Source organism: Amyelois transitella, chromosome 2, assembly GCF_032362555.1.
Source record: "Amyelois transitella isolate CPQ chromosome 2, ilAmyTran1.1, whole genome shotgun sequence".
Classification (NCBI taxonomy): domain Eukaryota; kingdom Metazoa; phylum Arthropoda; class Insecta; order Lepidoptera; family Pyralidae; genus Amyelois; species Amyelois transitella.
This window is the reverse complement of record NC_083505.1, coordinates 6,835,073-6,862,657: the sequence shown is the minus strand read 5'-3', so window position 1 is coordinate 6,862,657 and position 27,585 is coordinate 6,835,073. Positions and strand designations below refer to the sequence as shown.

Genomic DNA, 27,585 nt, shown 5'->3' with positions numbered 1-27,585 from the left:
AAAAAAAAAAAAACAAAATATAGTCTGCGGTCTGCAGGACTCTAAAGAATTGGCGGGACTATCACCAAATGTCAAATAGTCAATCTGAAACCGAGATCGAACTAAATATGTAAGAAAACTTATTTTCACAAATATGATTAGAATTTGGTTTTAATATAAAGTACTGTGTTCTGTTGTTCGGATAATCACATAACTGATTGAGAAAACAATACGAATCTCGAGACGGAAGAAAAGTTAAGTCAAGGTAAGTTGATGTTGATGATGGTTTGCATTTTTCATGCATGATTTTTGTTTGCATGGCAAGAAGGCAAAGTTGTGGGACTAAATGACAATGCTATTTCTTTTCTTATCACCACAGCCAAGGTGTGGTTTATTGCCTTTCATTCATTCTTATTAAATAGATACTGACAAACAACTTAAAATTTTGCAAACTATCTGTTCCAATCTGATGGTCAAGGGTAGAACTATATTTAATCGCCTTGGACTTTTGATATAATAAATTATTTATAGGTCGACCAGAAATATTGCAGACCTGTCAACGAGGGCGCTAATTAAGCATTTTACACAATAACATTATACCCTAAACAGGATTGATAACTGATAGATAGGTACCTAGCGAAAAAACGACCCGAGCGAGATAGGTAGTACGGGGGCCGGCTGTCCCTTTTTAATAGGGCGACTTCATAGTCGCGATAGAGGCGATTTGGCTATGTGAGACAAATTAGAATTTGCTAAGATTATTTAACTTTGTAAATTTGGAATTGTTTTTATATAACATATGCTATAAAAAACATTAAATGCTAAAAAGATGCTAAATCATCCGACGCCATGACATGATATGATTTTCAGGGTTACCATAAAAAATAAAAAAGCGAAATATAAATTTATATTTTCTTTTTGATTTAAAAATACATGCAAAGAAATTAATGCGATTGTTATTTGTTGACTTAACAATTGTTAAAATACCATAAAAATATAAGTGTTTCAATGAAATTTTTGAGTAGCCAAAACTGTTGATTAAAATAGTGTTCATTTTCGTAAATATATATTTTATATCAGTCCTTTTTTAGCAAAGCAACACCAAATAGGTATGTCATATTGAGTAAACTGTCAAATTGTCAAATATAATCAGACTTAGAAGATGTAAGAACAAGCAAGACCATAGAGCAACACTGATTACTGAATATTGTCGGGTTATGGTAACATTTTTTTTTAGCCTTGTTGCCAGTTTTTTTTTTTTTTTGTTGCTTTTTTTATCCGCAGTGTGGCAAAGTCTGCTATATTTCTGGTCGACATATAAAATTAATAATCACCACTAGCGTCAAAATGAAACAGATAAGTTTGATGCTAAAAATCCTGTTTTTTTAATGTTTTGTTGGGGTTGCCATCTTGTGAATTAACAACCGAATTTAGAAAATTCCGGAGTATTTACGTATATCACATAAATTCATTTAAGTAATTGGCTATTTGATAGTTGTAACGATGAAACATCAAATATGTTAAATATGATACTTGAGATAGCTTGTAACCAAAGAATAATGGCACAATAGATATCGCTTTATAAGAAATTTTAAATATTTTATTTTCGCAAAATAGATTTGTCTTTTTTATCTGTGGATATATTGTGATACGTCACATACATCTCACAGAAAATGTCAAGCAAAACGTCACCTGTCAGTTTCAAACAGCGTTCACTGATTGGCGAGAAATTGTAATGTGACGTGACCGGCTGTTTTCGCGCGAATTTAAAGTAATGAATTTTTTTTTTTTGTAAATATTTTTCCGAAGGCTGGCTAATGAATGCATGTGATTCTAATATTTGATATTCAATAATACGAAATTATACTTTGTTTCAATATTTTTGTTTCATAACTTTCTTTTCTACCTATACTTACCTACATTTTTAATAAGAAAATTATTAATATTGTGAACGTATATACTCTGTAAACGGTCAAAGTAAAAGTTTGCGGAATGCACGGAACACAATGAATCAGATAGAAATGAAGACAATTGAAAATCTAAGTTATTTAAATTGTTAGAACTTTCATGAACAGATGGCGCCGTCACATGCTTATATCACACTAATATTATAAATGTGAAAGTTTGTTTGTTTGGATGTTTGTCCGTCAATCACGCTGAAACTACTTAACGGATTTAGATGAAACTTGGTATACAGACAGGGTATGAGCTGACTTGGGTAATAGGATACTTTTAACGCGGGCGGAGCCGCGGTCGGAAGCTAGTAGCTTATATATTTATATTGTTTCTATTTAATATCCCTTTCAAACTAAACTACATATCCGTACCTTACCGTACCTTTGCATGAAGCTGTGTGTGATGGATGGCATGTTTTTTGTCTAAACGCAGGTGTTGGAAAATGGACAGATTTATAACGAAGCGAAAACGTAGCCCTCCTGATAATAACAGCTCTCAAAATAGTAACCAGACTACTAAACCTGATCATTCAACTAAGAAGAAATGTTTAAGTCCTAGCATACCTGGCCCTTCATGTACTGACGCACTAACAAAACCTACCCAGCCACAAGAATCAAATCATTCCAACGGTTTCAGTCTGCTAGACAAATCAAATCCATCTTACAAAAAAAAACCACAAGCCTTACTTGATACTTGTAACGAAAATGAAGGAATCCAGATAGCAACAAGTAATGACGAGCATAAAAAAATTATTCCAACCAAATCTAAAAAAGCATCGGATAAGACTGAAAAACATTTATATGTTTTTAGCGAGAAATGGTTGGAAATTAAAGAACTCTCAGAGTGGCTAGTTTCAGACACAGTTAAAGGCACAATCAGTGCAAAATGCAAATACTGTCAAACTACGTTACCCAACCACAAGCCGCACTTGATACGGCACTCTGAAACTGATAAACACAAATCAATAATGAAAGCGATTAAATCCACATCAAATATTAAAGAATCATTAAAACCATCAGATGAAGATCTCTCAGCAAAAAAAGGTGAACTTAAAATTGCTGCAATGCTGGCTACAAATAATTTACCATTCCTCTTATCAGACACTCTAGTTAGCTTAATAGCGGACATTTGCCCTGATTCGAAAATTGCTCAGAAGATGAAGATGGGTCGTACGAAAGCAACAGCAGTTGTAACACAAATTTTAGGGCCCAGTCTTCGAAGTACTTTGCATGATTATTTAAAACAACTCGGTAATTTCTTTTGCCTAATAATGGATGAAACAACTGATGTTGGAACAAAAAAACAATGTGCGATGACAGTAATATATTGTAACAAAGAATTTAAAATAGAAACAGAATTCTTCGATTTGCTGGAAATGGCTTCAGGTACGGCTGATGACTTGTATAACGCATTAATACAGAGCGTTGAAACTAAAAAAATCCCACTAGAAAACTTAGTGGGATTTTCTTCAGACACGACGAACGTAATGGTGGGTGAATATAATTCTGTGTTCGCCAAATTGAAAGAAAGACTTCAATATTACTTTTCAGTCTGAATCGCCATTACTTCATAAACTGAAACCAGCCGTAGAAGGGCTCATCCGCACCATTGCAACTAACTTCATTGATTTACATCACGTCAAAAACACGCCTCCTCTAGAGATCGAACATAAAAACCCAAGGTTGTACTTGCCTTTGGAAAATTTGTACCTTGGTGTTCTTGTGAACTCAAGCCTCAACGAGGTTGAAAATGAGGTTAGAAAAGAGGACCTGGAAAGATTCAAACTAGATTGCCTGGCATTTTATGTTGAAGTTATAGAACAAATAAAACAAAGATTTATATTTACAGACCCAATTTATGACATAATCCAAATAGTCCAACCAAAAATTATGAAATCCTTTGATCCACAAATGATAAATTCAATTTTAAACAGATTTCCTTTTTTAGCCCCCACATATCTGAATAAAAATGCATTAATAAACGAATGGCGGGAGTACTGTTTATTAGATCTGACAAGTTTGGACGACAGTATATCGATTCAAATGAATGCTGCTGATTTTTGGACAAAAGTGTTTAAATTAAAAGACATTGGTGGCACAGAAAAATTCAAAAATTTAAAAATTCTGATAGGATTTCTATTAATTTTGCCTTTTTCTAATGCCTCAGTGGAAAGAGTATTTAGCAAACTAAAGCTGATAAAGACTGAACATCGGAATCGCCTCAATACCGAAACTATTGCCGCATTAATGGCTACTAGTTCATCTATACAACAACAAGGTGATTTTGAACCCAGCACTTTTATGTTAAATAAGAAGATACAGTACTCAAATTAATATGATTTGATAGTGAAGTGATACAACATGAAATTACCTCTTTTGTAAACTTTAAAAACTCATGATTTCGACATACCTAAATAAATGTTTATTGTATCTGTAGAGAAATATTACCAATTTTGTAGATTGAAATGAAAACTATTAACTTGCATTGAGCATGGGTGCAGGCTAAGTATTACGTATTTTGGAATGAAGTAAAGCATGTCTACAGACAGAATGAAACATATCCAAACTATTAAACTATTGAAGCTTCAAGCATGTACTAGCAAGTTATTTATTTATAAACTCGTGGTAAGTTAAATTATTATTTTACGAGCATTTTTCAACATTTCAGCAAAACCATACGGGTCGGGATACTTCTGCAAGAACTAGATAATAAAGTAGAATATTATTACCGATTGCCAATATCGAACAAATTCATTTGTAAATCAATTATATTATATCGCTTTTTTCTAACCTATGGTCGCAGACAGCCAACTCGAAGGAAAAAAATCTAGTTTTTGCAGAATCCCGACCCAACCGTACCTTGAAGTTGAAAACCGTACTTTTTCAGAAAGTCAACAGTCCTTTTTTGGGAAATCATACTGGCAACACTGGCTAATACCAAAAGCAAATCCCAAATAAGGGATGTGATAATTCTTATCTTGGTAATGAATGTAGCTATATAACAATATCAACATTTTTTGTAACATATAGGCGGAGTAATGTGTTTATGATAATAACATTCATCTCCAAAAGTTTATTGCGCTTATATTTTATCTAACTTGTTCTTATTAATCGTAAAATGCAATCAACTGTTCAGAATGCTGATAAAACTAGTTTCATCGAGATCGCACGGAAATTCCAACAATCTTCACTTTAAATTTCCGTGTTATTTGTATCGATTTTCTTTCAAAAATTATCTTCAAACGCATAAAAATGTTAGGGCGAAAACAAAGTTTGAAGGGAGAACCGGTCCTCGCGGATTATGGTCCAGAAGAGTCATTAAATGAGAGTGCTGACATAGAATGGGTGAATAAGGTAAAAACTATTCTTTCCTTCATCTTGCAATTTCACTAAACTCTTTACTCTTATGTTATAATGGATTTATAAATGGTAAATACAATTAATAAGGGATAGTATAGCAACCTGTCACTATATGAATCTCAATTCTATCATCAAGCTCAACAGCTGAGCGTGGCCTATCAGTCTTTTCCAGACTGCTGGCTCTTTCTGAATAGACAGCCAGCAGTCTGGAGTCACAAGGGATATAGACGTGATTACATGTAGGTATGTATGTAAATACAATTTCAGATTTCAGCATCAGTTTTTTGTATTTATTAATAGGAAAATATTTCTCTGACTATTACTACAGCTACCAAATTAATGTGTCTTATTTTTAGCTCTGGGTAAGAAGGATCCTGCGTTCATGTGCTCTTATGAGTTTGATGTCAGTTTCACTTAATACACCCAAGTCTTTTGAAAAGTATCCTTACCTTCAAACTGTTACATTTGCTGTAGACTGCTGTGTGACCTTATTATTCACAGCTGAAATGATTGCCAAAATGCATATTAGAGGTATACTGAAGGTAATATTGCTTATTCCACTGCACAAATTAGTTGAAAATATTTTAAAAATTTGATTGAGTACTTTAAATTATGCTAGTAGTAATTTACTATTTTTCCCTAACTAAAATAATTATGTTTTCAGGGTGATGTTGCATATTTGAAAGATCATTGGTGCCAATTTGATGCTTCTATGGTGTTTTTCTTGTGGGTCTCAGTCTTATTGCAAATGTTTGAATTAACCGGAATTGTGCCAAGATACAGTTATTTGAGTATACTAAGAGCTCCACGTCCTCTTATTATGATTAGATTTTTGAGAGTTTTCCTCAAATTTTCCATGCCAAAATCCAGGATCAATCAAATTTTCAAGTGAGATATAGTTTATGATTTTATTTATGTTTTAAATATGTAGTTAGATTTATACTTGATTATTATTTTTATTATGTGAAACTGCATATTACTTAATTGTTATTTTAACCTTGCAGGAGATCAAGTCAACAAATATATAATGTTACTTTATTCTTCCTATTCTTCATGTCACTGTATAGTTTACTTGGAGTCCAATTTTTTGGAGAATTAACACACCATTGTGTCAAAAATGATACAAAACCAGAGTAAGATTATAATGTATTATGTTTTTTCTTTATTGTTTGAATCAAGCAACAATGTCTCTAACTCTATTGTAAATAATATTACATTTTAATATGTTATTTCTAAATGCTGTCCAAAAAACTTGTTACATGCTAATATTTTATATTCCTTAGTTTATTAAATTTTTACTGAATATTAATTTATAAATTTAAATTACTACAGTACCCCAATTTAATAATAACTGGATTTCAGTGAGGTGACAATCAATTCACTAGCCATACCTGACACATTCTGTTCGCCTGACCCTGACTCCGGTTATCAGTGTCCTGCAGGCATGAAATGTATGAAGTTAAATTTGTCCAAGTACATAATGGGGTTTAATGGTTTTGAAGAATTTGGTGAGTAAAAGATATAACAATGTTTTCAAATCGAAAAAGAAAGATTTTGAATAATGAAAAATTTTGCAAATAACACACAAAAGAGCGAAAAATATATATTGTGGCGTTTTAGTAACACGCCGCAGGTAAGAAAAATGAGAGATGATTAAAAAATTTATAAGAATTAAGAAAAACTTTATTTGAACTAGTTTTACAAGGTCTTGGGTTTAGCTATAGAAACGAGATCCAGCAAGTAGTAATGCTGGTAGCCCAAAGGTGAGATCCGGGGCGCGTGCGCGCGCTTTGATAGGCCTTCCGGGTTGTGAAGAAGGGCGCTAAGGAATTATGCCCAACTTTGGTGTTCCTTTACATGCCCATTTCAGCACATACTAAATACAGGTTTAAGACTATGAATAATCCTTCTGCAATAAATATAGGTAATGATTGGTAATATTTTGCAGCTACTAGCTTATTCACTGTCTACCAAGCATCATCCCAAGAGGGCTGGGTATTTATTATGTATAGGGCTATTGATTCTTTGCCTACTTGGAGATCTGCTTTATATTTCAGGTAAGATGTGTAGGCAACCTTCTTTATAAATATATTTTAATTTTATTGTCAAATATTTTTATTTTATGTCCCACAATATAGTACTTTTAAACTGATTATATCTTCTTTGTTCTCCTTTTGCCTTCTGTAGTGAATAAATTAATAACTTTTTTCTATACTTCCTATAAGATGTAATGTTCTTTGTAATGTACTTATGAAGAATACTAAAATATGTATAAGTTATTTTATGCATCTTGTATAATTTTATTTTTCAGCACTATGATATTCTTTCTGGCTTGGTTGGTGAAGAATGTGTTCATAGCTGTGATAACAGAAACATTCAACGAAATCAGAGTTCAGTTTCAGCAAATGTGGGGTGTAAGGAACCCTATTACTAAGGGGAGCACTACACAATTTTTTACTGGTGACGATAATGGCTGGAAACTTGTCACTATTGATGAAAACAAACATTCTGGTAATATAATATTTTGAAGACGAACAACAAGAAAAAAAAAAACACTCTTGTTAATTGTACTTTGTTTTATATTATAGGAAGTGCACCTGAGATATTGCATAAGATGTTGCGATCAGCATATTTCCGCCTGCTGGTAATGGGCGTAGTTCTAGCCAATGGTGTTATAACAGCTACAATGAACTTTAAACACGACGACAATCCCCGGGAATTCTTTTATGAAAAGTATTATTACATTGAAGTAAGTGTTGCCCTTCATTTTACTATCCACTGTAGTGGTAATTAGTGGAATAAGAATGTAAATGAATGAAACTTTAAATGCGTACTCCTCCCACTATATGATAAAGCTGCCCTTTTACAAAATGGTAACTACATATAAATTCATATAAATAAAAAAAAATGGCATTTTCTTACATGATGGTAATTTTATACAAACGGGTTGTTTCTTTTCTTATCTATAGATGAGGGTGTTCTTTTTTGTTCTGCAATACCATCACTCAATATGGAAGCAGTTAATCAAAATCTAACACTGATGCTGTAACTTAACGTTTATTTTCAGATTGCATTCACAATTTTCTTTGATCTAGAAGCACTTATTAAGATTTGGTGTTTAGGACTAAAAGGCTACTTCAAACACTCTGTTCACAAATTTGAATTACTTTTAGTTATTGGGACTACCATTCATATAATTCCTCAGCTCTACATGTCCGTGTTTACGTATTTTCAGGTAACAGATTGATCTGTAAAGTATTTTAAGAACATTTCTTTGTTTAACGTTTAATTAAAAAAATATATTTTATGAATCAACCGCAAATAATTTAACAATATTTTACAGGTTTTACGTATTGTCCGATTAATAAAAGCCTCACCATTGTTGGAAGGATTTGTCTATAAAATTTTCGGTCCTGGAAAGAAGCTCGGCAGCCTTATAATTTTTACCATGTGCTTACTAATCATCAGTTCTTCTATATCGATGCAATTATTTTGTTTTCTTTGCGAGTTTACAAAATTCGAAACATTTCCAGAGGTAAGTAAAACAATAGTAATATACATTAAAAATTTATAGTACACTTCTTTTAGTTTATTTTCTAACTCGAATTTAAATTTCAGGCATTTATGTCTATGTTTCAAATATTGACTCAAGAAGCCTGGGTTGAAGTAATGGATGAAACTATGGTGAGAACAAGCCAAACACTCACACCACTTGTAGCCATGTATTTTATCCTGTATCACCTCTTTGTCACATTGGTAAGTTCACTAACAATGAAGAAACTAAGTATAATCAAATGCAAACCAGAACGCCAGTTTTTGACATTAAAACATATTGCGATTGGCAAATCTTATTGGACCATTGCATCAAAATGAAATCTAAAAATCGTTTTCAGATTGTGTTATCGCTTTTTGTAGCGGTAATTCTCGACAATTTAGAACTGGACGAAGACATTAAAAAACTGAAACAATTAAGGTACCGTCAGCAGAGTGCAGAGATTAAAGAGAGTCTGCCTTTTCGCTTGAGGATATTCGAGAAGTTTCCCGACAGTCCGCAGATGACCAAGTTACACAAAGTTCCCGGCGATTTTAATCTGCCAAAGGTATGCGACCTCACTCAAAGTTTTAACAATGATAATTACTTTACCGAAATATTATTTCTATGTAATGAAAATAAATAGGAAAAAGCCGTATGAATTAATATTAAATTGAATGTATTGAACAGGTGCGCGAATCTTTCATGCGTCAATTCGTATGCGAAGACGTGGAAGAAGAATTAGGCGTCGCTGCCGGGGTGGTCGGCGCCGGCGCCTCCTCCGCGGCGGTGAGGGCGCCTCAAGCCGAGAGGAGAGCCATCGACAATGTCGGCCAACCAGAGATATCGTTCCCGTACAGAAAGAGATGTCTCGTCAAGACATTGGTAGTGGCTCCGCCTTCGCAAAGGCCGAGCTCGGCGCTGCGGAGACATGTTGTTAGCTGTATCATCGAGTGAGTATACTCATAGAAATGCTAAATTTTCGGCACCTTAAAGAACTTATATGGAGGAAATGTTACACCTTTGAAAATATGAGGATTTGATGTTTTACTACTACTTTATTTGCTTATTTTTCATTATTTTACTTTTGTTTATTTTTCAGGTAATATTTATTACGGCTGATATCCTTCGGTGTTCAGGTTTATTTTATTTTCATTAACCACTGCCTTTTAATTTTTATTTTTTTGATTCAATTACATTACCATATTGCTTTTGTCAGTGCATACCAAATTATCATTTTGAATTTTTACAGGGATTCTAACAATCACCGTCCTCTATTAGGTGACTCTGCTATGTTAGCGACCGGCGGAAAATCTGGCCTAAAGCCCCAAGGGACCATTTCCAGCGCGAAGCAGCTTCGGGTTGATCAGAAGAAGTATGTACCTATTTAACCCATAAAATAAATATTAAAAAAAATAGGATGTCTCATACTATCTACATTAATTATTAATTAATATTATAAATAGAAATTTATGTTTACAATAAAAACAGCACAAATCCTACTTAATCGATTCTTGATTATATTTGGCACAGAGACAGACGAGACTTTCAAACTACCAGTTACATATGAAACACTACCGCATCTAACAAAAAATATCTTCACAGATTCGGGTCTCGCTCAATACGGCGGTCTGTGCGCAGCGGCTCCATCAAACTGAAGCAGACCTACGAACATTTACTTGAGAACGGCGACATCGGCGCGGCGTCGCGTGTGGTGCCGTCGTCGCGAGCCAGACCGCCTTATCTGGATATAAGATTGCTGCAGGCAAAACGACAGCAAGCCGAGATGAGAAGGTAACTAGCGATTATGTTTACCTATGTTTAATGTTGTACCTTGATAATGTCCTTTGATTGACTGTTAATGTATAGAAATGAACATATTCTCAGTACATTTAGTATTGTTAGGTACCAATGAGAAGAGGACATTTGCGAGAACCACTCCTTGTTCGACACGCCGCTGCTGATAGTCCCGAGCGAGTCTATCTTTCACACAAAATATTTAAACAACAATCAATTTTCTTTCCATTGCTAAAGACGAATGAAAAGAGGACCTTCGCGAGAACCACCCGTAGTTGCCGAACAACGCGTGGTTCTCGCGAAGGAACGTGCCGACGTCGCTTAGAGAGTGTACCGAGTTGGTCGTTTCAGCAAGAAATGTTTACAAATTAATCAATTTCCATTTTCAGGAACCAACGAGAAGAGGATCTTCGCGAGAACCACCCGTTGTTCGACACGCCGCTGCTGATAGTCCCGCGCGAGTCTCGCTTCCGCAAGATTTGTCGCGCCATCGTCGACGCGCGGTACGATGCGAGGCTCAGGGACCCCGTCACGGGGAACGAGCGGAAAGTGCATTACAAGAGCTTCCAGTAAGTCACAAAATGGTTTACTCGATATTTAATAACTTAACTCGATTCACATTTATCAGTTACCTTCTTTTTAACATATTATTATTCTGAAAATTTTGGTGAATGATTCCAAATTATTTCAGCACCAATTGCGTGTTTCCCATAAATATAACCATGTTTCATCGGTTTATTAAAAAAGGTCCATCTAACCTTTTTTGAAATGTCCTGATTTTCCTTTGATTTAGAAGATTATCTCCCACACAATGTATAGCTATAATAATAAATGAACTAAACGATTATTTTTGCTGTCCCAATTTGAATTATTTATTGCTTTGTTTGTTTTCCAGTAATTTCCTCGGTCTAGTGACGTACATGGATTGGGTTATGATCATGGTTACCACCCTATCCTGCTTTTCAATGATGTTTGAAACACCTACGTATAGAGTTATGGAGAACTTTGTTTTGCAGGTTAGTTTGATTTATTTATGCGTATAAATAACACTAGTTGTGCCCGCGACTCGTCCGCGTGGAATAGTTATTTTGGGCATCATTGAAGCCCTCAAGGATGAATAATTTTCCCCATTTTTTTCACATTTTCCATTATTTCTTCGTTCCTTATAGTTGCAGCGTGATGTTATATAGCCTTAAGCCTTCCTCGATAAATAGTCTATTCAACACAAAAAAATTTCAATTCGAACCAGTAGTTCCTGAGATTAGCGCGTTTAAACAGACAAACAAACTCTTCAGCTTTATAATATTAGTATAGATTAATGTATACTAAAATATTGAAATGGTCAAAATAATATATTTCAACTGCTTTTTTTTTTAAGTTTGGCTATAAGTATTTAACCATTGTTACATTAACCATTCAAATAAATATTTTTTTGATTTTAGATAGCGGAATATGGCTTCGTTATATTTATGAGCCTGGAACTGGCGCTGAAGATATTAGCAGACGGACTTTTCTTCACTCCCAAAGCATATCTTAAAGATGCCGCTGCAGTTCTCGACGTGTTTATTTACATAGTAAGTTTTGTTTAGAAACTAAGATATTCCAGCGAAATATGGTGCTACGGTTGTTTGTTAAGACCTGCAATTTTGTACTTTTTTTCCTTTAAATAATAACGTACAACTAACGGGCAGTCTATCGCTCACGGCGCTATTTTTATCACCAGACTATAATCTGTACGCCACAAAAATGGATGTAACCACGGTGCGATATAGGTCTATACAAAATTGATAACCGTGCGTTTACCACAGCGAAAAAATAGCATATTGACAAGGAGTGAAATTGCAGGTATCGCTGACGTTCCTGTGCTGGATGCCGGTGCGCGTGCCGCCGGGCTCCCCGGCGCAGATGCTGATGATCCTGCGCTGCGTGCGGCCGCTGCGGATCTTCACGCTCGTGCCGCACATGCGCAAGGTCGTCTACGAGCTGTGTCGCGGCTTCAAGGAGATCTTGTTGGTGAGGACGCTCCCTCCACTTAAAAAAAAAACATTCATACCACAGTTTTTTGGCGGTTTTTACTTTTGATCATCTCTCATTTTTACGTGTTACACGTACCACCACAAATGCTTCGAAGACCGGGGTTCGCCTTCGGACTTGAAACTTTTGCTCATCATTGAAGAGAGAAACAATTACATTATTATTTGTAAAGCATAGTACTCTTTTTGTAAACAGGTATCAACATTACTCATCCTGCTTATGTTCGTGTTTGCGAGCTATGGCGTACAGCTGTATGGCGGAAGGTGAGTTTTATATTTTTGTTAATATTAAAAAGGTATTTCAAAACTTCAGCAGCCTATATATGGGTTCTGTGTTTAGGCCCGAATTTTTAATGGATTATGTTTTTGGAAAAGGTTGGCGCGCTGTAATGATCCTACAATAAAGCGGCGTGAAGACTGCGTGGGCGTGTTCATGCGGCGAGTGTTCGTCACCAAGATGAAGCTGCGGCCCGGGCCCAACGAGACCTTCCCGTCTATGCTGGTGCCTAGAGTATGGTAAGTCTATTGGTCTAGTGTTGCCACATTATGCTTTGAGTGAGATATCTCATTTACAATCCTCTCATAACTTGAATCTTTGCTTGAAGTGTTAAATTTTTGAAATAATATATCCTTTGTAATCCTATGTTTTTTTTTATTTATATCCAATATTTCCCCCAGATCCGTATTTTTTAAGTTCCGAAAAATCTGATCATGCATTTGAATTCTCTGCTTGTGTGACGTGTTCTGCGCTTATCGTTTTTTCCACTTTGTTTGTTCCATTTTAAAACATTTCTTACCTTTGCAACTGCATTACTAGATCACTATAATATATTTTTGTTATTTCAGGGCAAATCCGAAAAGATTCAACTTTGACAACATCGGCGATGCTTTGCTGACACTATTCGAAGTGCTTTCGTTTAAAGGTTGGCTGGATGTTCGTGACGTCCTTATAAAAGCGCTGGGACCGGTAAGTAGTATTCTTCGGGAGTAATCCCGACCTTAAACCAGGGCAATGACTCCTTTCAGTTTTCGAATAGTCATTTACTAACATCAAAGTTTAATTAAAAATCTGAAATTAGTCGACGAAATTGACTAGTAATCGCGCGGATGGCAGGCTTATCGCATTATTCAATCACTTTTATGGTAATGTTTTGAATGTGCAAATAAGTTTGTAATCCCTTCACAATTATAACTCACCGTTCTCCACGAAATTTTGATATTGAAATTGGGTTTACGTACTTTTCACGAGGCAGAGCCGCAGATGAAAGCTAATTGTTAACGAAGACATAAATGTTCTTATGTTGGTCTGTCGCGTTTGTTACAGGTGCACGCTATATATATACACGTGTATATATTCTTAGGCTGCATGATCGGCCTGACGTTATTTGTGGGTGTCGTGATCGCGAACTATTCCGAGAACAAGGGCACTGCTCTGTTGACCGTCGACCAGAGGAGATGGTAAGACACACAGAATTGTAACACTTATGATAGTGGTAATTTATATCACACCTCGGTCGCCAAACTCACACAGTAACATTTTACGTACTTACACAAAAACAACCAATCAGAACGTGTTTCTCGGAATCAGAAAGGAATAATTCAGATAACTCTCATATAACATCATTGATACAGATTAATGATCATATCGTCAATTATATGATGTTTGTAATAAAGAATTACACTTTAGCGATTGTGCTTTTCGTGGGACCTTATGACTCTCACTCAGTTTCGGTTTTACTACGCCCAGTTAAGACTCGTGAGTATTAACTATGGCACACTGGCCACGTCCCCATCTTATTTCTAAGAGTGTTTTAAGTTCCAATGGTACATCCTTGCTTAAATTATAAATGATACAGAGATAGAGTTGACACTGAGAAAGAGCAAAGGCTACTTTTTATTGCAAAAAAGTAACCAAGCGGAAGAAACGTAATTATATAAGAATACAAGTTTTAAGTTACAGAGCAAAACAGATTTTTATTTTTTAAACCTACAGCCTACAGTCATAGTTTGTTATTCTCGGCGGGTTGCATCCTCGCCTCCAACTAACGTATTGGTATTTTGTAAAGGTGTGACCTGAAGAAGCGGTTGAAGATAGCTCAGCCGCTACACCTCCCGCCGCGGCCCAATAAACGCAAAGTACGCGCGTTCGCGTATGACGTCACGCAGAACCTGAGCTTCAAGCGAGTCATCGCGATCGTCGTGCTCATCAACAGCGCGCTACTTGCAGTCACGGTGAGTTACAAGGCGATGGAATTTTCAGCGATCGAAATCAAACCTTAAGCTATACTAAAACAGCCCATAACTGGTACTTGACATACCTAGCATGATTAAGTTGGCAATATTTTGTATTTTATTATTTTTACAAATATTACTTAATTCTTTTTTTACATTTACATAAGTATAAGAATTACACAATTACATATAAGAAAAGATTTTGTACTAATGTCTTGTAAAATCTTTTCTAAGAAGACACTCACATACCAATGCACATTCAACCCAAAAATCTAGGTTTAAAAATTGAAAAATTAGTGTAGGTGGTCTACGGGTGCATAAAGAAGAGAGAGTTTCCCGTAATTTTCCGTAAACGATCATTGTCATTTTATGGTGGGCGATGTTGTTGACGATGTTTAACTTTACAGTGGTCCCGCTACTCCCAGTACACGGAGCAACTAGCGCTGACATCGGCGCTGCTAACTCTGGTGTTCGTGGTGGAAGTGCTGCTGAAGACGATCGCGTTCACGCCGCGCGGCTACTGGCAGAGCCGCCGCAACAGATACGACCTGCTCGTCACTGTGGCCGGCTGCATCTGGATATTCATGCACTTCATACTCAAGGTACCTGGCCTGTCCCGGGGCCCGGCGAAGGCGGCGTGGCCAGTTCAATGTAGTTGCACATAACAACTAGCGCTGACATCAGCACTCATCGGCGACATACATGTTGAGATTTCAGCGAGACGGACAGTCTAAAAAGAGTACTTGCACCAATAATTCTATAATAAATTACGCACATTAGTTTGATTAGTAACCGATGCTCTCATGGCAAAGAAAAAATCGTGAAGAAATTTGCACTTTCATACATGTAGTTGTATGACCGTGATCTAATACAAATCTCGTGATCACAGTCACACCTGGCTTATGTTCATTTTTGTTCGTTCGTCAATGAAAAGGTTATTTTTCGTCAGGATGACAGATCTAACCCGGGACACGTGGCTAAGAGGCAGAAACACTAACACTATTCTAAAATAATAATGCTGTACTAATTTGTTTCAGAACGACCTTTCATATTTCGTGGGGTTCATGGTGGTGATTCTCCGCTTCTTCACGATCACGGGCAAGCACACCACGCTCAAGATGTTGATGCTGACGGTCGGGGTCAGCGTCTGCAAGAGTTTCTTCATCATATTCGGAATGTTCTTACTCGTCTTTTTCTACGCCCTCGCTGGGACTATCGTGTTTGGAAACGTGAAGTATGGCGAGGGAATTGGCAGGTATAGGTTGAAATTTAAAAAGCGCGCCAAAAACGCTCTCATAGTAATGGCGGACGCTGTGTGACGTCACACGCAAGCAAACTGATGATTTTGATTATATTTCTCTCAATTTATCAAACAAAATTGTTTGTAAATGGTGTGTAGTACCACAAAGTACAAATACTTCAATAAAAACTCCGCAAAAAGTGTTTGATCTGTTCCAACGAATCCAATAAGACGAAAGAAGTGGTTGCAGTTGGCTCGAAGAGATCAAAAGAGTATTTTATCGCATTCAAATGTTTTTATGTGTGAAGATCATTTTGATGTAAGTATGCTGGCAATATTTGAGTTATAGCAAACAATAAAACAAATAAAACATAACCTATAAAATAAAATTCTGCGAAAGTTTTGCGTGAAATGGCATAAAGATTTCTAAATAAATAATTTCTTTAAAATACTTACACAGCTGTTTTTACATTCTTAAGTTCTGCACCATAATAATCCGCGTTGTTTTTGAAGAAAAGTGCAACCAAAAATGCATCAATCTCAGGTAGGTTTGTGTTATCGGCACGCACAAAATTTTTGTCCATTTTGAATACAAACAACAGGAATTTATTTCACTATTTCACTAAAGTAATAAAATGAAGCTGAAATAGTTCACTGTCACGAAATAGCTCAATATCTGGGATAAAACATTAATAACCCACAAACTACACAGGAGGAGTTGACGTTTCCTTGCGTGTGACGTCACCGGAGTTGTCACCAATCACAGAGCGTTTCGGTCTTTCAAAAGTATTTAAAAATTATTGTATTTTTAAAACGATAAATCGCCAAAAATATGCTTATTTTAGTACAAATGAAAGTAAAACACGTTCTATATTATTATCTAATAGGATTACCACAATTCGTAGCATATTTTCAATAGTGTCAAATAGCCTATTTTATTGGTACACTAGCTGTCGCCCGCGGCTCCGCCCGCGTGGATGTCCGTTATTGCTGCAAAAAGCCTACCCAGTAAATTAATTTATCTACATAAACTGTACTTAGTGATGTAATCATTTGTTTTGATAAGGATTAATAGCATGAATAAAATAGCGTTTAAATGTAGTCCAAAAACATTTAAGATGTTTAAAACAAAAAAATGGTGGTTGTGCCTCATAATCATACATTCGACATAGATAGATAATGTGTCGCGGACTTTAGATATTTATAATATCTACAATTAATTAGAAAATTTTATGGTTTTCTTTTTTATAGTTAAGGCAGGGTACGCAAAATAAGTAACTTTTCTGGTTGATTTTTTTCCACCTTGGGTCCGAAAAACCCAAATATCTTTCGCTTAGCTTTCGAAAGAATTTTTAATATCGAAAACGTACAAAATTTTTCTCTTTATAATATTAGTGTAGATTAATATTTACTATTCCTGAACGTTGACAAGGCCCATGCATTATCTTCTCTCTCTTTCATTTAAGATTAAACGGAGTGGTAAAAGAGAACGAAGGTATACCTATATCTTGTTGACGATCGCAAACAGCCAATCTGTGCCTTAACATTCCAGACGCGCGAACTTCAACTCGCCGATCCACAGCGTGGCGATGCTGTTCCGCATCGTGACGGGCGAGGACTGGAACAAGATCATGCACGACTGCATGGTGGCGCCGCCGTACTGCACGCCCGCCGACAACTACTGGGAGACCGACTGCGGGAACTTCACCGCGTCGCTGGCTTACTTCTGCACCTTCTACGTCATCATCACGTACATCGTGCTCAACTTGCTAGTGGGTACGTGATTATGTAAATCATTATACGGATGGCGCTAGCTGAATTTTAAATGTTTAGTCTTGTTCCGGTTGAGCGGATTTCAAGCTCTGACGCTTAATGGCGGAGGGTGCAACTGGGAATACGCCCAGATGAGAACGAGAGTCTTGTTCCAGCCTTCACACAGCGAAGATCTTTCAGCGATGTTATGTCTGGGGAACTGCTGCACCAGCTGTATTGAGTCGAAAGTGCAAGTTAATAAAATGTACTGCATGTAACAATATTGGTTCCGGTTGAGTCTCACCTCATCTTTTTGGAAAGGCGCTCAGGGTCCGTCCGGGTGAATGGATGAATCTATTACTAATACTTCAACAAAATCGTGTAGCCTTTTTAAATATGATTGTAATTAGGTAAGGTAATTAAGTAAACAATTAAAGTAATTCACACTTATTGTTACAGCTATTATCATGGAGAACTTTTCATTATTTTATTCAAACGAAGAAGACGCTCTGTTGTCGTACGCTGATATACGGAACTTCCAAAACACGTGGAATATTGTCGATGTTCACCAGAAAGGAGTTATACCGGTTAGAAAGGTAACACGCTCAATATTTACAACAGTTTGGAGTCTCCATTATGTATTGTGTACGCAAATATTATTTATAAATCTCCAAAAGTATACAATTAACAAATCACGTACAGTATCCGAACATTCTTTTTATTTTAGGTAAAATTCATTCTACGGCTTCTGAAAGGCCGACTGGAGTGCGACACGCATAAAGAACGCCTCTTGTTCAAGTACATGTGCTACGAACTAGAGCGGCTTCACAACGGGGAAGATGTCACTTTCCATGACGTTATTAAGTAAGTTATTTTTATAGTCACAGGAATGCCGTGATGAAAGCAGGATAAGTATCTAAGTAGATATACAAGAAGGGCGTAAGGTACGAACGAAGGATAGCTTTTAACGGAATATACATAGAATAATTATTTTTGGTAATTATATAAATATAAATATATAAGTACGGTACAAATTACACAGATCGAGTGAGCCTCGAAATAAGTTCGAGACTTGCGATACGAGATACTAACTCAAAGATACTATATTTTATAATAATAATAAATACTTATAAAGATAAACATCCAAGACCCAGGCCAATCAGAAAAAGTTCCTTTCACATCATGCCCTGACCGGGATTCGAACCCGGGACCTCCGGTGTCACAGACAAGCGTACTACAACTGCGCCACAGAGGCCGTCAATTTACAATTGTTTTAAACGTTTCCTTTGTCGAATTGGAAATAACAATCAAATGTAATTTGGTATATCGTTTAGATACAGTCCTAAGTTTTTGAGAAAACTTCATAGAGAACGTTGTTAATTTTCAGCATGTTATCGTACCGTACAGTGGACATTCGCAAGTCTCTGCAAATGGAAGAGTTGCTCGCGAGGGAAGAGTTCGAGTTCTTGATCGAGGAGGAAGTGGCGAAGCAGACTATACGCACGTGGCTGGAAGGCTGTTTGAAGAAAATACGCGCCAACAGCAGTGTAATTTCCTCACTATTGCATGATTCTCTTGGTTGTTTTTTGTCCTAACTTGACGATACAACCAATTTACTAATTTGTGATACCATGAATATTAATAAAAACCTAGAAGGATTAGCTTGAACGCATAAACAACGCGTTAGTTAGAAAATCAAACAGCAACAGCTAATTTTTTGTCTTCAATAATTAATAACTCCATGTTGAAAACTCACAGAAGCAGCAGACAAGTTTGATTGCCGGTTTAAGAAAAACTAATGAACAAGCCATCGACATGGGTAACGAAAAGACAGATAAAGAAAAAATTGAGGCCGAAGTCCAGGTAATTTTTACATTCATCATACAATCAAAATGTATGCTGAAGTAATATGTTTTTTCAATAAAGTTTTACTTTCAGGCGGCAATCGCTAACATAGGGCGTGCGGAAATAACCGAATCGACTTCACAACCTGTTATTTCTAGTAAGTCTATTAGTTATTCAATATCTTTGGTATGCCGTGTGGTTCCCGGCACCAATACGAAAAAGAATAGGACCACTCCATCTCTTTCCCATGGATGTCGTAAAAGGCGACTAAGGGATAGGCTTATAAAATTGCGATCCTTTTTTTTAGGCGATGGGCTTGCAACCTGTCACTATTTGGATCTCAATTCCATCATTAAGCAGAGCAGCTGAATGTGGCCATTCAGTCTTTTCGGGACTATTGGCTCTGTCTACCCCGCAAGGGATATAGACGTGACTATATGTATGTATGTATGTATGTATGTATCTTTGGTATAGATGGGTTATAAATTTGAACGATAATACCTACCAGCGGGCAACGGGTCTTCTACACTTTTGAATCTTATGACATATTTTGATATATAAAAAGTCATTGCCCTTTACCTTGCAGCGATAGCGTCGTCCGATACTCAGATCAAAAGGTCGTCTACCAAAGGACCATTCAAACGACCAGGCTTGCCGTCCGTCACAATACCCCGGTACGATATATTTATTATGCAAATAACAATATACATAGAATGAAAAAATCAATACAGTTGCAGTAATGAAAATGTGTCACCTTTATATTTTTAGGCCGGAGAGCCCCGTCAACGTAAATAAAAAATATTTGCAGCCGACTCTGAGTGACCCGCATCCCGCGCTCAACAAGAAATCTACAACAAGTGAGTATAAAATATTTTTAAATAAGAAAAATAAATATATTATACAAAGATATAAATGAGTTTTTGGTGGTTTGTTCTTGTTCTCTGTTTAGAATAAAGAAACAATATTTTGTAAAAAGATCTTTTCATTACGGCATCAAGTGACGAGATTAACGTTATGTTTGTAGGCCTAGAAGAATAATCCCAAATTTATAGCCTTTCCCTAAGTCGCCTTTTACGACATCCATGGGAAAGAGATGGAATGGGCTTATTCTTAAGTGGCGGGAACCATACGACAAAGAAAAGCAAAATAAGAGGAAACCTATTTAGGAAGCGGGTTCTCTGGTTTTCTTCAATATGACCCGTCGTAATCGTTTCAGCCGCGAGCCACCGCAGCAAGGGCGCGTGCGGCGCGAACAGCTCAGCGGCGCGCGAGCCCGCGCTCAAGGACCTGCTGGGCTGGTGGGCCGACCAGCTGCCGCGACACTCGCATCCGCACACAGACTAACACTTGTTAAAGTAAAACCTCTTCCTCATTACACACGTACTGTTTTTTAGATCGTCATTGTGTTCACTTAATGTGGGAACCGCGGCGTAGGCCTTAGGACGCAAAGGGATTTTTACATTTACAGGGCCTTTGTAGTTCTGAAACTGAAAAGGCCCTGTAAATGTAAAAATCCCTTTTATTTAATCCCTTTAAATAACCATACAATTCAGATTGCTGAATTGAGATAATTTGGTTGATTAACTTTGCCCCGTCTCTACGGGTATGGTTATTTTGTCCCACCACTATTGTGGTGCCGTACCTGTGAAATTGGAACAGTGTAGTTCAAAGTTTCTGGTATATTACTGACTCGCGTTCGGTGTGTTTATGCGTCGAAGTTTATTATTGCTAATTAGCTTTAGTTTAACATGATCCCTATGGTGAATAAATATGACATCCCAAATGTCATATTTATTCACCATCGGAATCATCTAGTCGGGAGATTCGGGTCGAAACATTCTTCCGTTTACGATCATTGTTAAATTTGAAATAGACTATGTGTAATAAATATGGCTGTAACAATGTCTACCTAAAAAACTAACAAATGTAGATTCTAGTGATTTAATAGACCATATACTACGTCTACTGTAGACGTACAACAATGTTTAACGCGTGGGTTGATGTTATTAGTAAAATATTGATGTTATTTAGGTATGTGGTGTTAAAATTTAGATTAATATTTCAATTCTATGTAACGCCAAATTATACAAATAGGTATATGAATTAAATAAAAATGATATATGGTAGAAAACACTCGTTTAATTTAAACTATTATTAATTAAAATTACAATATTGATAATTAATATTAATAAAATCATTGCAAATAATGGCACATCCCAAGGGAGAACAGTATGATAATGGCAATAGTGGCGATCAAGCAGACGTATCGTCCCGCAACGGGGTAGTAGAAAAGCTTGGCACGCAGTTTTAGCGTGGAGGAGTACATGAGGACGGCGCTGATGTCCTCGTGCGAGGTGTCCTGGTGCAGGTACGGCCGCACGCACAGCTCGTGCCCCACCGACTGCGTGTGCCGGCACTCCGCCGATAGTCGCGCCGCCTGGTGATACCGCACACAATTATTTACATCTATCCTACAAATCCTATTGAATAGTATCCGTCTGCTGGACGCGTGAATTGTAGCCTATGCGTTATTCTGATGAATAAACTATACTAAAGGTATGACTCTTATCCGATCAGTAGATTTAACCTAAAAAGTACCAGTCATTCATACATAAAAACTGTCGAGTATCGTACAGTGCGAAATATCGGTGACAGACAATCGTCGCTTTTCCGTAAACCTGACTGCCTTGACCCCATTTCCGACTATGATAACGATCTTAGAATAGAAATAGAGGGCGTCCTCCCCAGCGAGGAATTACATGTCAGAATGATTAGATATTGAGGAATATAGAAATCTGATACTCTTTATAAAATAAATGCCATAATCGCTGTTGCCAGTTTGTAAAATTACATCCACCATATCACTACATACTTTATTAGCAGAAATTCGAAAAGAAATAGGAAAACGGGCATAACACAGTATGGTGAGTGAAAGATATGCTGAGAATGTTTGAGATACCTGTACGAATGGTGCGATGACAGCCGCCACCCACAGCAGCTGGTTGAGCACGCTGATGCCGACTATCGGCTCGGTCTCCGTGTCCACTTTGTCCAAATTCAGCAGCCATAGTATTCCCGACGTGGCCCACGACACGTTTACTATGGTGAACATGCACACCGCAGGCGCCAAGTCGTTGTTCAAGTATTTCAACAATTTTCTGAATTCTTCTATTTCCTAAAACATTATTTTTATTTTAAATAAAATAATTAGAACTAACACCAACCAACTTTCAGAACCTTCTCCCATGAAAGTTGAAAGCTCTCTTGGTTAATGTAATCTATACTATAATATTTTAAAGCTGAAGAGTTTGTTTTTTTGTTGCTTTTTGCCTTGAATAGACGATTTATCGAGCAAGGCTATATAACATCACGCTGCAACTATAAGGAGCAAAGAAATAATGGAAAATGTGAAAAAAACGGGGAAATTATTCATCCTTGAGGGCTTCAATGATGCCCGAAATAACTATTCCAAGCAGACGAAGTTGAGGGCACAGCTAGTGTCTTATAGTATAAAGCTTATATGCAACAGCACAATTCTTTGTTTCAGCATATTTTATACAAATATAATACGAGTAATAAATAGATACTGCAAATATAGTAAGTGGCTTTCGTCATTACATTTTTTATATTTTAATCTTGTTTTCTAAAGACTTATTATGTCTCCAATATGCTATACCTATGTGATTTTTCTAATACCTACTGGTAGTTACAGTTACCTTCATCCAATTTAGCGGAGTAATAGTTCTGTTGAGCAGACGTTCCTTGAGAAACATAAGGTGCGCCTGTAGCAGCTGCGCTTGCAGACAGTAGCTAGTGATTATCGTCGCCTGCACCATGTCGTGAATAAGCGTGCATATGATTAGTAAAACCTTCAGAGCCATCTTCACATCGTCGGAACTGAAATTCAGAAGTGTCATTGGTAGTTAGTTATTGGTAGTAATGTATATAATAGTGAATATTCGAGATTTGGTAAAACACCTATTTTCGAGCCACCGAAACATGATGGTCCCATTAGCCATCATGAGGTTGATGGAACACAGCGACAGGCACATCCACAGCACGCTTAATATGATAAAGAACCACAGCATGCGCAGCAGCTTCCGCGGCTTCGCCGTGGGCATCCCTTGCGGAGCGGACGACATGAGGAACACCTGAAATATATCTGTGATGTTTCTTTGGCGTATGTGTAAGTAGACAACATAGGTGCTAGATTGTTCAGGCCGCCTAAAGACATGAAGTGGCATAACAACTAGTGATGACAGTCGGGAACCACGGCATTCTGAAGCACGGAGGAGCTCGAGAAAATTTGGTATCACTTTGACACATGACTAAGCTAAGCTAGTAAATTACACCTCAAAATTATTTTCTTCTTCCTCCGGACATTAGTCCCGGTTACATCCTTCACTCTCTGGAGAGGAGCCCGGGAAAGCCCATTTGACCATGGTCCGGGATTGGGTGAGTCAGGTTTTTACACGAAGTGTGTCCCATATGTTATCGTCTACCTTTTCAGGGGAAACTAACCCATATTGGATCATCCTTACAGAAACAGTTGCCTGAATGTGCAAGTTTCACAAAGATTTCCCCACCGTAAGAACATGTTAAAACTAATGAACATAGCTTAGAAAAGAGTAATTGGTTCACGGCTTTACCGAAGCTTACCGATTCGATTAGACTAGAAATTTGCAAACAAATAAAAACACAAGTTTTTTAATTAAAAATGAATAAAATTACAAAATTACTCCTAGTATAAACACCACAACTGTTGCAAGACCTAGACGAACGTCCGTAAATACAAAATATATACCTAAAATGAAAAGTAAAATTCTAGTCAGTATAAAAATCCATTTTACCCTCTCCATCAAATTTTGTAGTTGTTCGTTATCAGAAACTCTGAACAGGTATAACGAGTATAAAAACCCAGTCAAGTGCAGTATACTCGGCCCTATGTACGTGAATGTTACATTCCCGTAACAAACTTGTTTGTAGGTTTCATACTCAAGCGTGGAAGTTAATGCTAAAGGCACTAACTTATAACAAAATCCTCTATCTCTCCTGAAAAAAAGAATTCCAACTTTTAAATAGGTTTGAATGATATGTCAAATACAATTTGAGTTTTTGCTAGTTTTTCTGTGTACATAGTGTGTACTAGTAAAAACTAGAAATATGTATCTACATGTTATTCTACAAACCTAAAGCAAGCCATATACTGTAGAAAATATCCAATAAACATAAATACTGCTACTTGCGCAGAATGAAAATGTGAGAGACAAACGGCACATTTTGATGAGCTGGACCCGTCTACCACAGGTCGCAATCCCATGATAGTTAGAAGTTTTAAGTATGGAAGCAAAATCTGAAACAAAAACGAAATAAATAACATTTTGTTTGTTTGTCTGTATCGCTCTTCCTGTGCTTCCTTCCTGTTGCGCCACCAGTTGCTTTGCTTCAGCGACCTACTAGTACATTTTTACAGTTGCACCATTTAAGTCGGTCTTGGAAATATTTAAAAAAAAACTAGCTTTTGCACAGGCCTTCGCTCCCGTAACAAATTCCAAAAAATGCCTTTTTTACCCCTAAAGGTACAATAAAAAGATATAAATATACTTATACAAAAAGATAAATAGAAAAATATATACAAAATTATGATGTTGCAAAAAAAACGCAGTATTAATAGGTAGGTACTGTATAAAAAGCCATATCATACCATACCATTACCATAATTTATAAATTTGATATGATGTGCATATTATTGAGATAGTATCAAAGAACACAAGTTACTTCGGAACTAGCTCAATCTGTGTATATTCAAAGCGAGTTAACATATTTTCACATTTTCCATCTAACCCTGATGTTTATAAGGAAACTGAGTTACGCGTGGACAAAATAAAATGTATTTAGACGGTTTTATTCTTACTTTTGATTTACAATAGTGTAAAATGGCAGACGTGCTCATGTACTCCGTATCTGGCGAGTCTGTGATTTCTCCAATCTGCAAAGTTAAAGGGTAATTAGATAAACAGACGACTAAACATAGATACAAATATAAATATGATGGAATTGAGATTAAAATAGTGAAAGGGTTGCTAGCATATTAAGTACAAAAAGAATCCCAAGCCTTTTCCTTCGTCTACTTTTACAATCTACACGGGAATAGAAGCAGCTGGGACACATTAGGTAAGTTTTCTTTTGCTGCCAGACCAGCATGGAATGTGCGCTTAGCGCTTATTCTTTTTACAACATTCACGGGAAATAGATGGACATTGATACATGTACTTAAGATACTATAAATTTATAATTTGTTTGAATATTTTGATAACCGCACAAATTACCTAAGCTTAAAAACTTTGCAATATTTTGAAATTTTGTTTATACTTTAAAAAATAAGGTTTAACTAGAATAAAAAGTAATTTAAAAAGACAATATTGCCTCGGCGCTGTCTGTTTCTTTTAAACCACACAACTTATTTTGATGCAGTTTTCACTGCTATTTAAATAATTTATTATCGAACGTGTGTAGGTAATGTTCTTCTTTAGGGCCAACTCTACCAAATTTCCTCAAAATCAATTTAATGGTATAAGAGTGAAAGCGTGATAAATTTTCCGTCTGTCTGTATGTTTGTTATCGCATCAAGCGAAAACTTAATTTTGCAGGTCTAAATAAAAAAAAGTATAAATATTTTTATACAGGTCCCTACCCCCTTTATAAGGGGAACCCGCTTAAAGGACAATACAGGGGGTCAGTTTATATATTGAAGTTGTCAGTTAACGTTTACGGCGAACGAAGTCGCGGGCAACAGCATGTATAAGAAAAAGTAGGTAACAAATAACCTCCTCTTTCGAAAACGATAATAATGAATGTAAAAAATCATTAGAAAGAATTAAATAAAAAATTGATATTATGTTGTACTTACATCCACGCTGTTTGCGTCGAGGCTGGACCTGGCAGATCTCTCCATGGTCGGCTCGCACAACTTCTCGTTTCCCAGTACATGGCTGTCCAGTAAATCACTAGCTAAACAATCATTTAAAAATTTCACATTATCCGGTTTATTGCTCATATCTATATATTAATTGCTATAATGAGCACATTAAGAAGACGATAAATAAATAATATGGACGGCTATTTAAGTACTTAGGCCACTTATGAAATAAAATTATATCAAAACAATAGACGGTACTCGTATTTAAAAAAAAAACAAATTCTCACTCACCGCTACCATACGAACCATTATCAATCTCATTGTTCATATTCACCAAAACAGAATATTTTCCTAGGAATAACGAACAAACATCTAATAAAATGGCAGTCATAAGTAGAACAAAGAAAATGTAAGTTTAAAACTTCCACTTATCGAAATAATGTAATGAAGTACCTATAAAGTAGTGGATACGTAATGAGTTGTTGCAGTAAATTTTTATTAATGATAGATCAGTGTCGTGCTGCAACATGTATACAGTGGTAAACAACATTTTGATGTTATCCTTTGGATATTAAATTATATTTTCCTGTCTTGTCTTTGCCGGCCGTAATAAGACTTGATAATGTCATCCTCATTCTATTGCCATAGAAGTCGAGTCCGGTAACTAAATTTTTAATAGAAAGGCGGAATATACATATTTTTTTTTCTTTTGATGTAATTTAAAAATTGCTAAAGATCTAAAATTTGCCGATTTGTATTGACCTGGATAGAAATACCATAAAATTTGACAGATTTTAAAGCTGTACAGTAAATTAATTGGAAATAATTAACCCAATAATGCCAACTGTTCGTTTAATGAAATTGAACTGCGATAACCTTCCGATGCGACGCTACATAAAAAGCGTTTCGCTTTTGTGTAGTTCTCAAAATAAAAACAAGAG

The 27,585-nt window shown here is 36.3% G+C and overlaps 3 protein-coding genes across 5 annotated transcripts; 2 read left to right on the top strand and 1 right to left on the bottom strand.

The window, feature by feature from the left end:
* The first annotated feature begins 97 nt into the window (after positions 1-97).
* On the top strand, positions 98-5,187 carry LOC132904450 (uncharacterized). The gene is made up of 2 exons (XM_060954931.1): positions 98-244; positions 2,368-5,187. The coding sequence occupies exon 2, from the start codon at positions 2,378-2,380 to the stop codon at positions 3,488-3,490; it is 1,113 nt and encodes a 370-aa protein (XP_060810914.1). The 5' UTR covers positions 98-244; positions 2,368-2,377; the 3' UTR covers positions 3,491-5,187.
* On the top strand, positions 5,097-21,846 carry LOC106137045 (sodium leak channel NALCN). The gene is made up of 35 exons (XM_060954934.1): positions 5,097-5,288; positions 5,651-5,836; positions 5,959-6,182; positions 6,299-6,427; positions 6,657-6,802; positions 7,243-7,351; positions 7,606-7,805; positions 7,883-8,043; positions 8,362-8,529; positions 8,638-8,829; positions 8,913-9,050; positions 9,188-9,394; positions 9,517-9,779; positions 10,079-10,201; positions 10,432-10,620; positions 11,013-11,192; positions 11,519-11,639; positions 12,066-12,197; positions 12,469-12,636; positions 12,853-12,920; positions 13,032-13,172; positions 13,503-13,623; positions 13,981-14,114; positions 14,723-14,888; positions 15,296-15,490; positions 15,926-16,143; positions 17,681-17,904; positions 18,340-18,476; positions 18,608-18,744; positions 19,268-19,427; positions 19,639-19,743; positions 19,819-19,882; positions 20,312-20,399; positions 20,494-20,582; positions 20,942-21,846. The coding sequence occupies exons 1-35, from the start codon at positions 5,187-5,189 to the stop codon at positions 21,067-21,069; spliced, it is 5,313 nt and encodes a 1,770-aa protein (XP_060810917.1). The 5' UTR covers positions 5,097-5,186; the 3' UTR covers positions 21,070-21,846.
* On the bottom strand, positions 21,847-27,517 carry LOC106137042 (uncharacterized). Of its 3 annotated transcripts, none has more exons than XM_060954918.1 (9): positions 26,936-27,517; positions 26,636-26,736; positions 25,640-25,714; positions 24,915-25,078; positions 24,576-24,777; positions 23,704-23,876; positions 23,442-23,622; positions 22,685-22,900; positions 21,847-22,162 (listed from the first exon to the last, which is right to left on the bottom strand). In XM_060954918.1, the coding sequence occupies exons 1-9, from the start codon at positions 27,033-27,035 to the stop codon at positions 21,920-21,922; spliced, it is 1,455 nt and encodes a 484-aa protein (XP_060810901.1). In that variant the 5' UTR covers positions 27,036-27,517; the 3' UTR covers positions 21,847-21,919. The 3 variants fall into 3 exon arrangements, with proteins under 3 accessions (XP_060810901.1, XP_060810912.1, XP_060810908.1); XM_060954929.1 differs by having other exon boundaries at positions 26,636-26,732; XM_060954925.1 differs by having other exon boundaries at positions 26,951-27,517.
* Between the last annotated feature and the right edge of the window lie 68 nt (positions 27,518-27,585).

What these genes read in the sequence shown, in the direction of transcription:
- LOC132904450 (XM_060954931.1), top strand. Translation starts at nt 2,378, where the DNA reads ATGGACAGATTTATAACGAAGCGAAAACGTAGCCCTCCTGATAATAAC.
- LOC106137045 (XM_060954934.1), top strand. Translation starts at nt 5,187, where the DNA reads ATGTTAGGGCGAAAACAAAGTTTGAAGGGAGAACCGGTCCTCGCGGAT. An exon ending in GCTTCAAGGAGATCTTGTTG is followed by an intron (nt 12,637 to 12,852) that starts GTGAGGACGCTC and finishes TTTTGTAAACAG; the next exon opens with GTATCAACATTACTCATCCT. An exon ending in GTACAGCTGTATGGCGGAAG is followed by an intron (nt 12,921 to 13,031) that starts GTGAGTTTTATA and finishes TTTTTGGAAAAG; the next exon opens with GTTGGCGCGCTGTAATGATC.
- LOC106137042 (XM_060954918.1), bottom strand. Translation starts at nt 27,035, where the DNA reads ATGACTGCCATTTTATTAGATGTTTGTTCGTTATTCCTAGGAAAATAT. An exon ending in TCGACGCAAACAGCGTGGAT is followed by an intron (nt 25,715 to 26,635) that starts GTAAGTACAACA and finishes TTAACTTTGCAG; the next exon opens with ATTGGAGAAATCACAGACTC. An exon ending in CAGTATATGGCTTGCTTTAG is followed by an intron (nt 24,778 to 24,914) that starts GTTTGTAGAATA and finishes TCTTTTTTTCAG; the next exon opens with GAGAGATAGAGGATTTTGTT.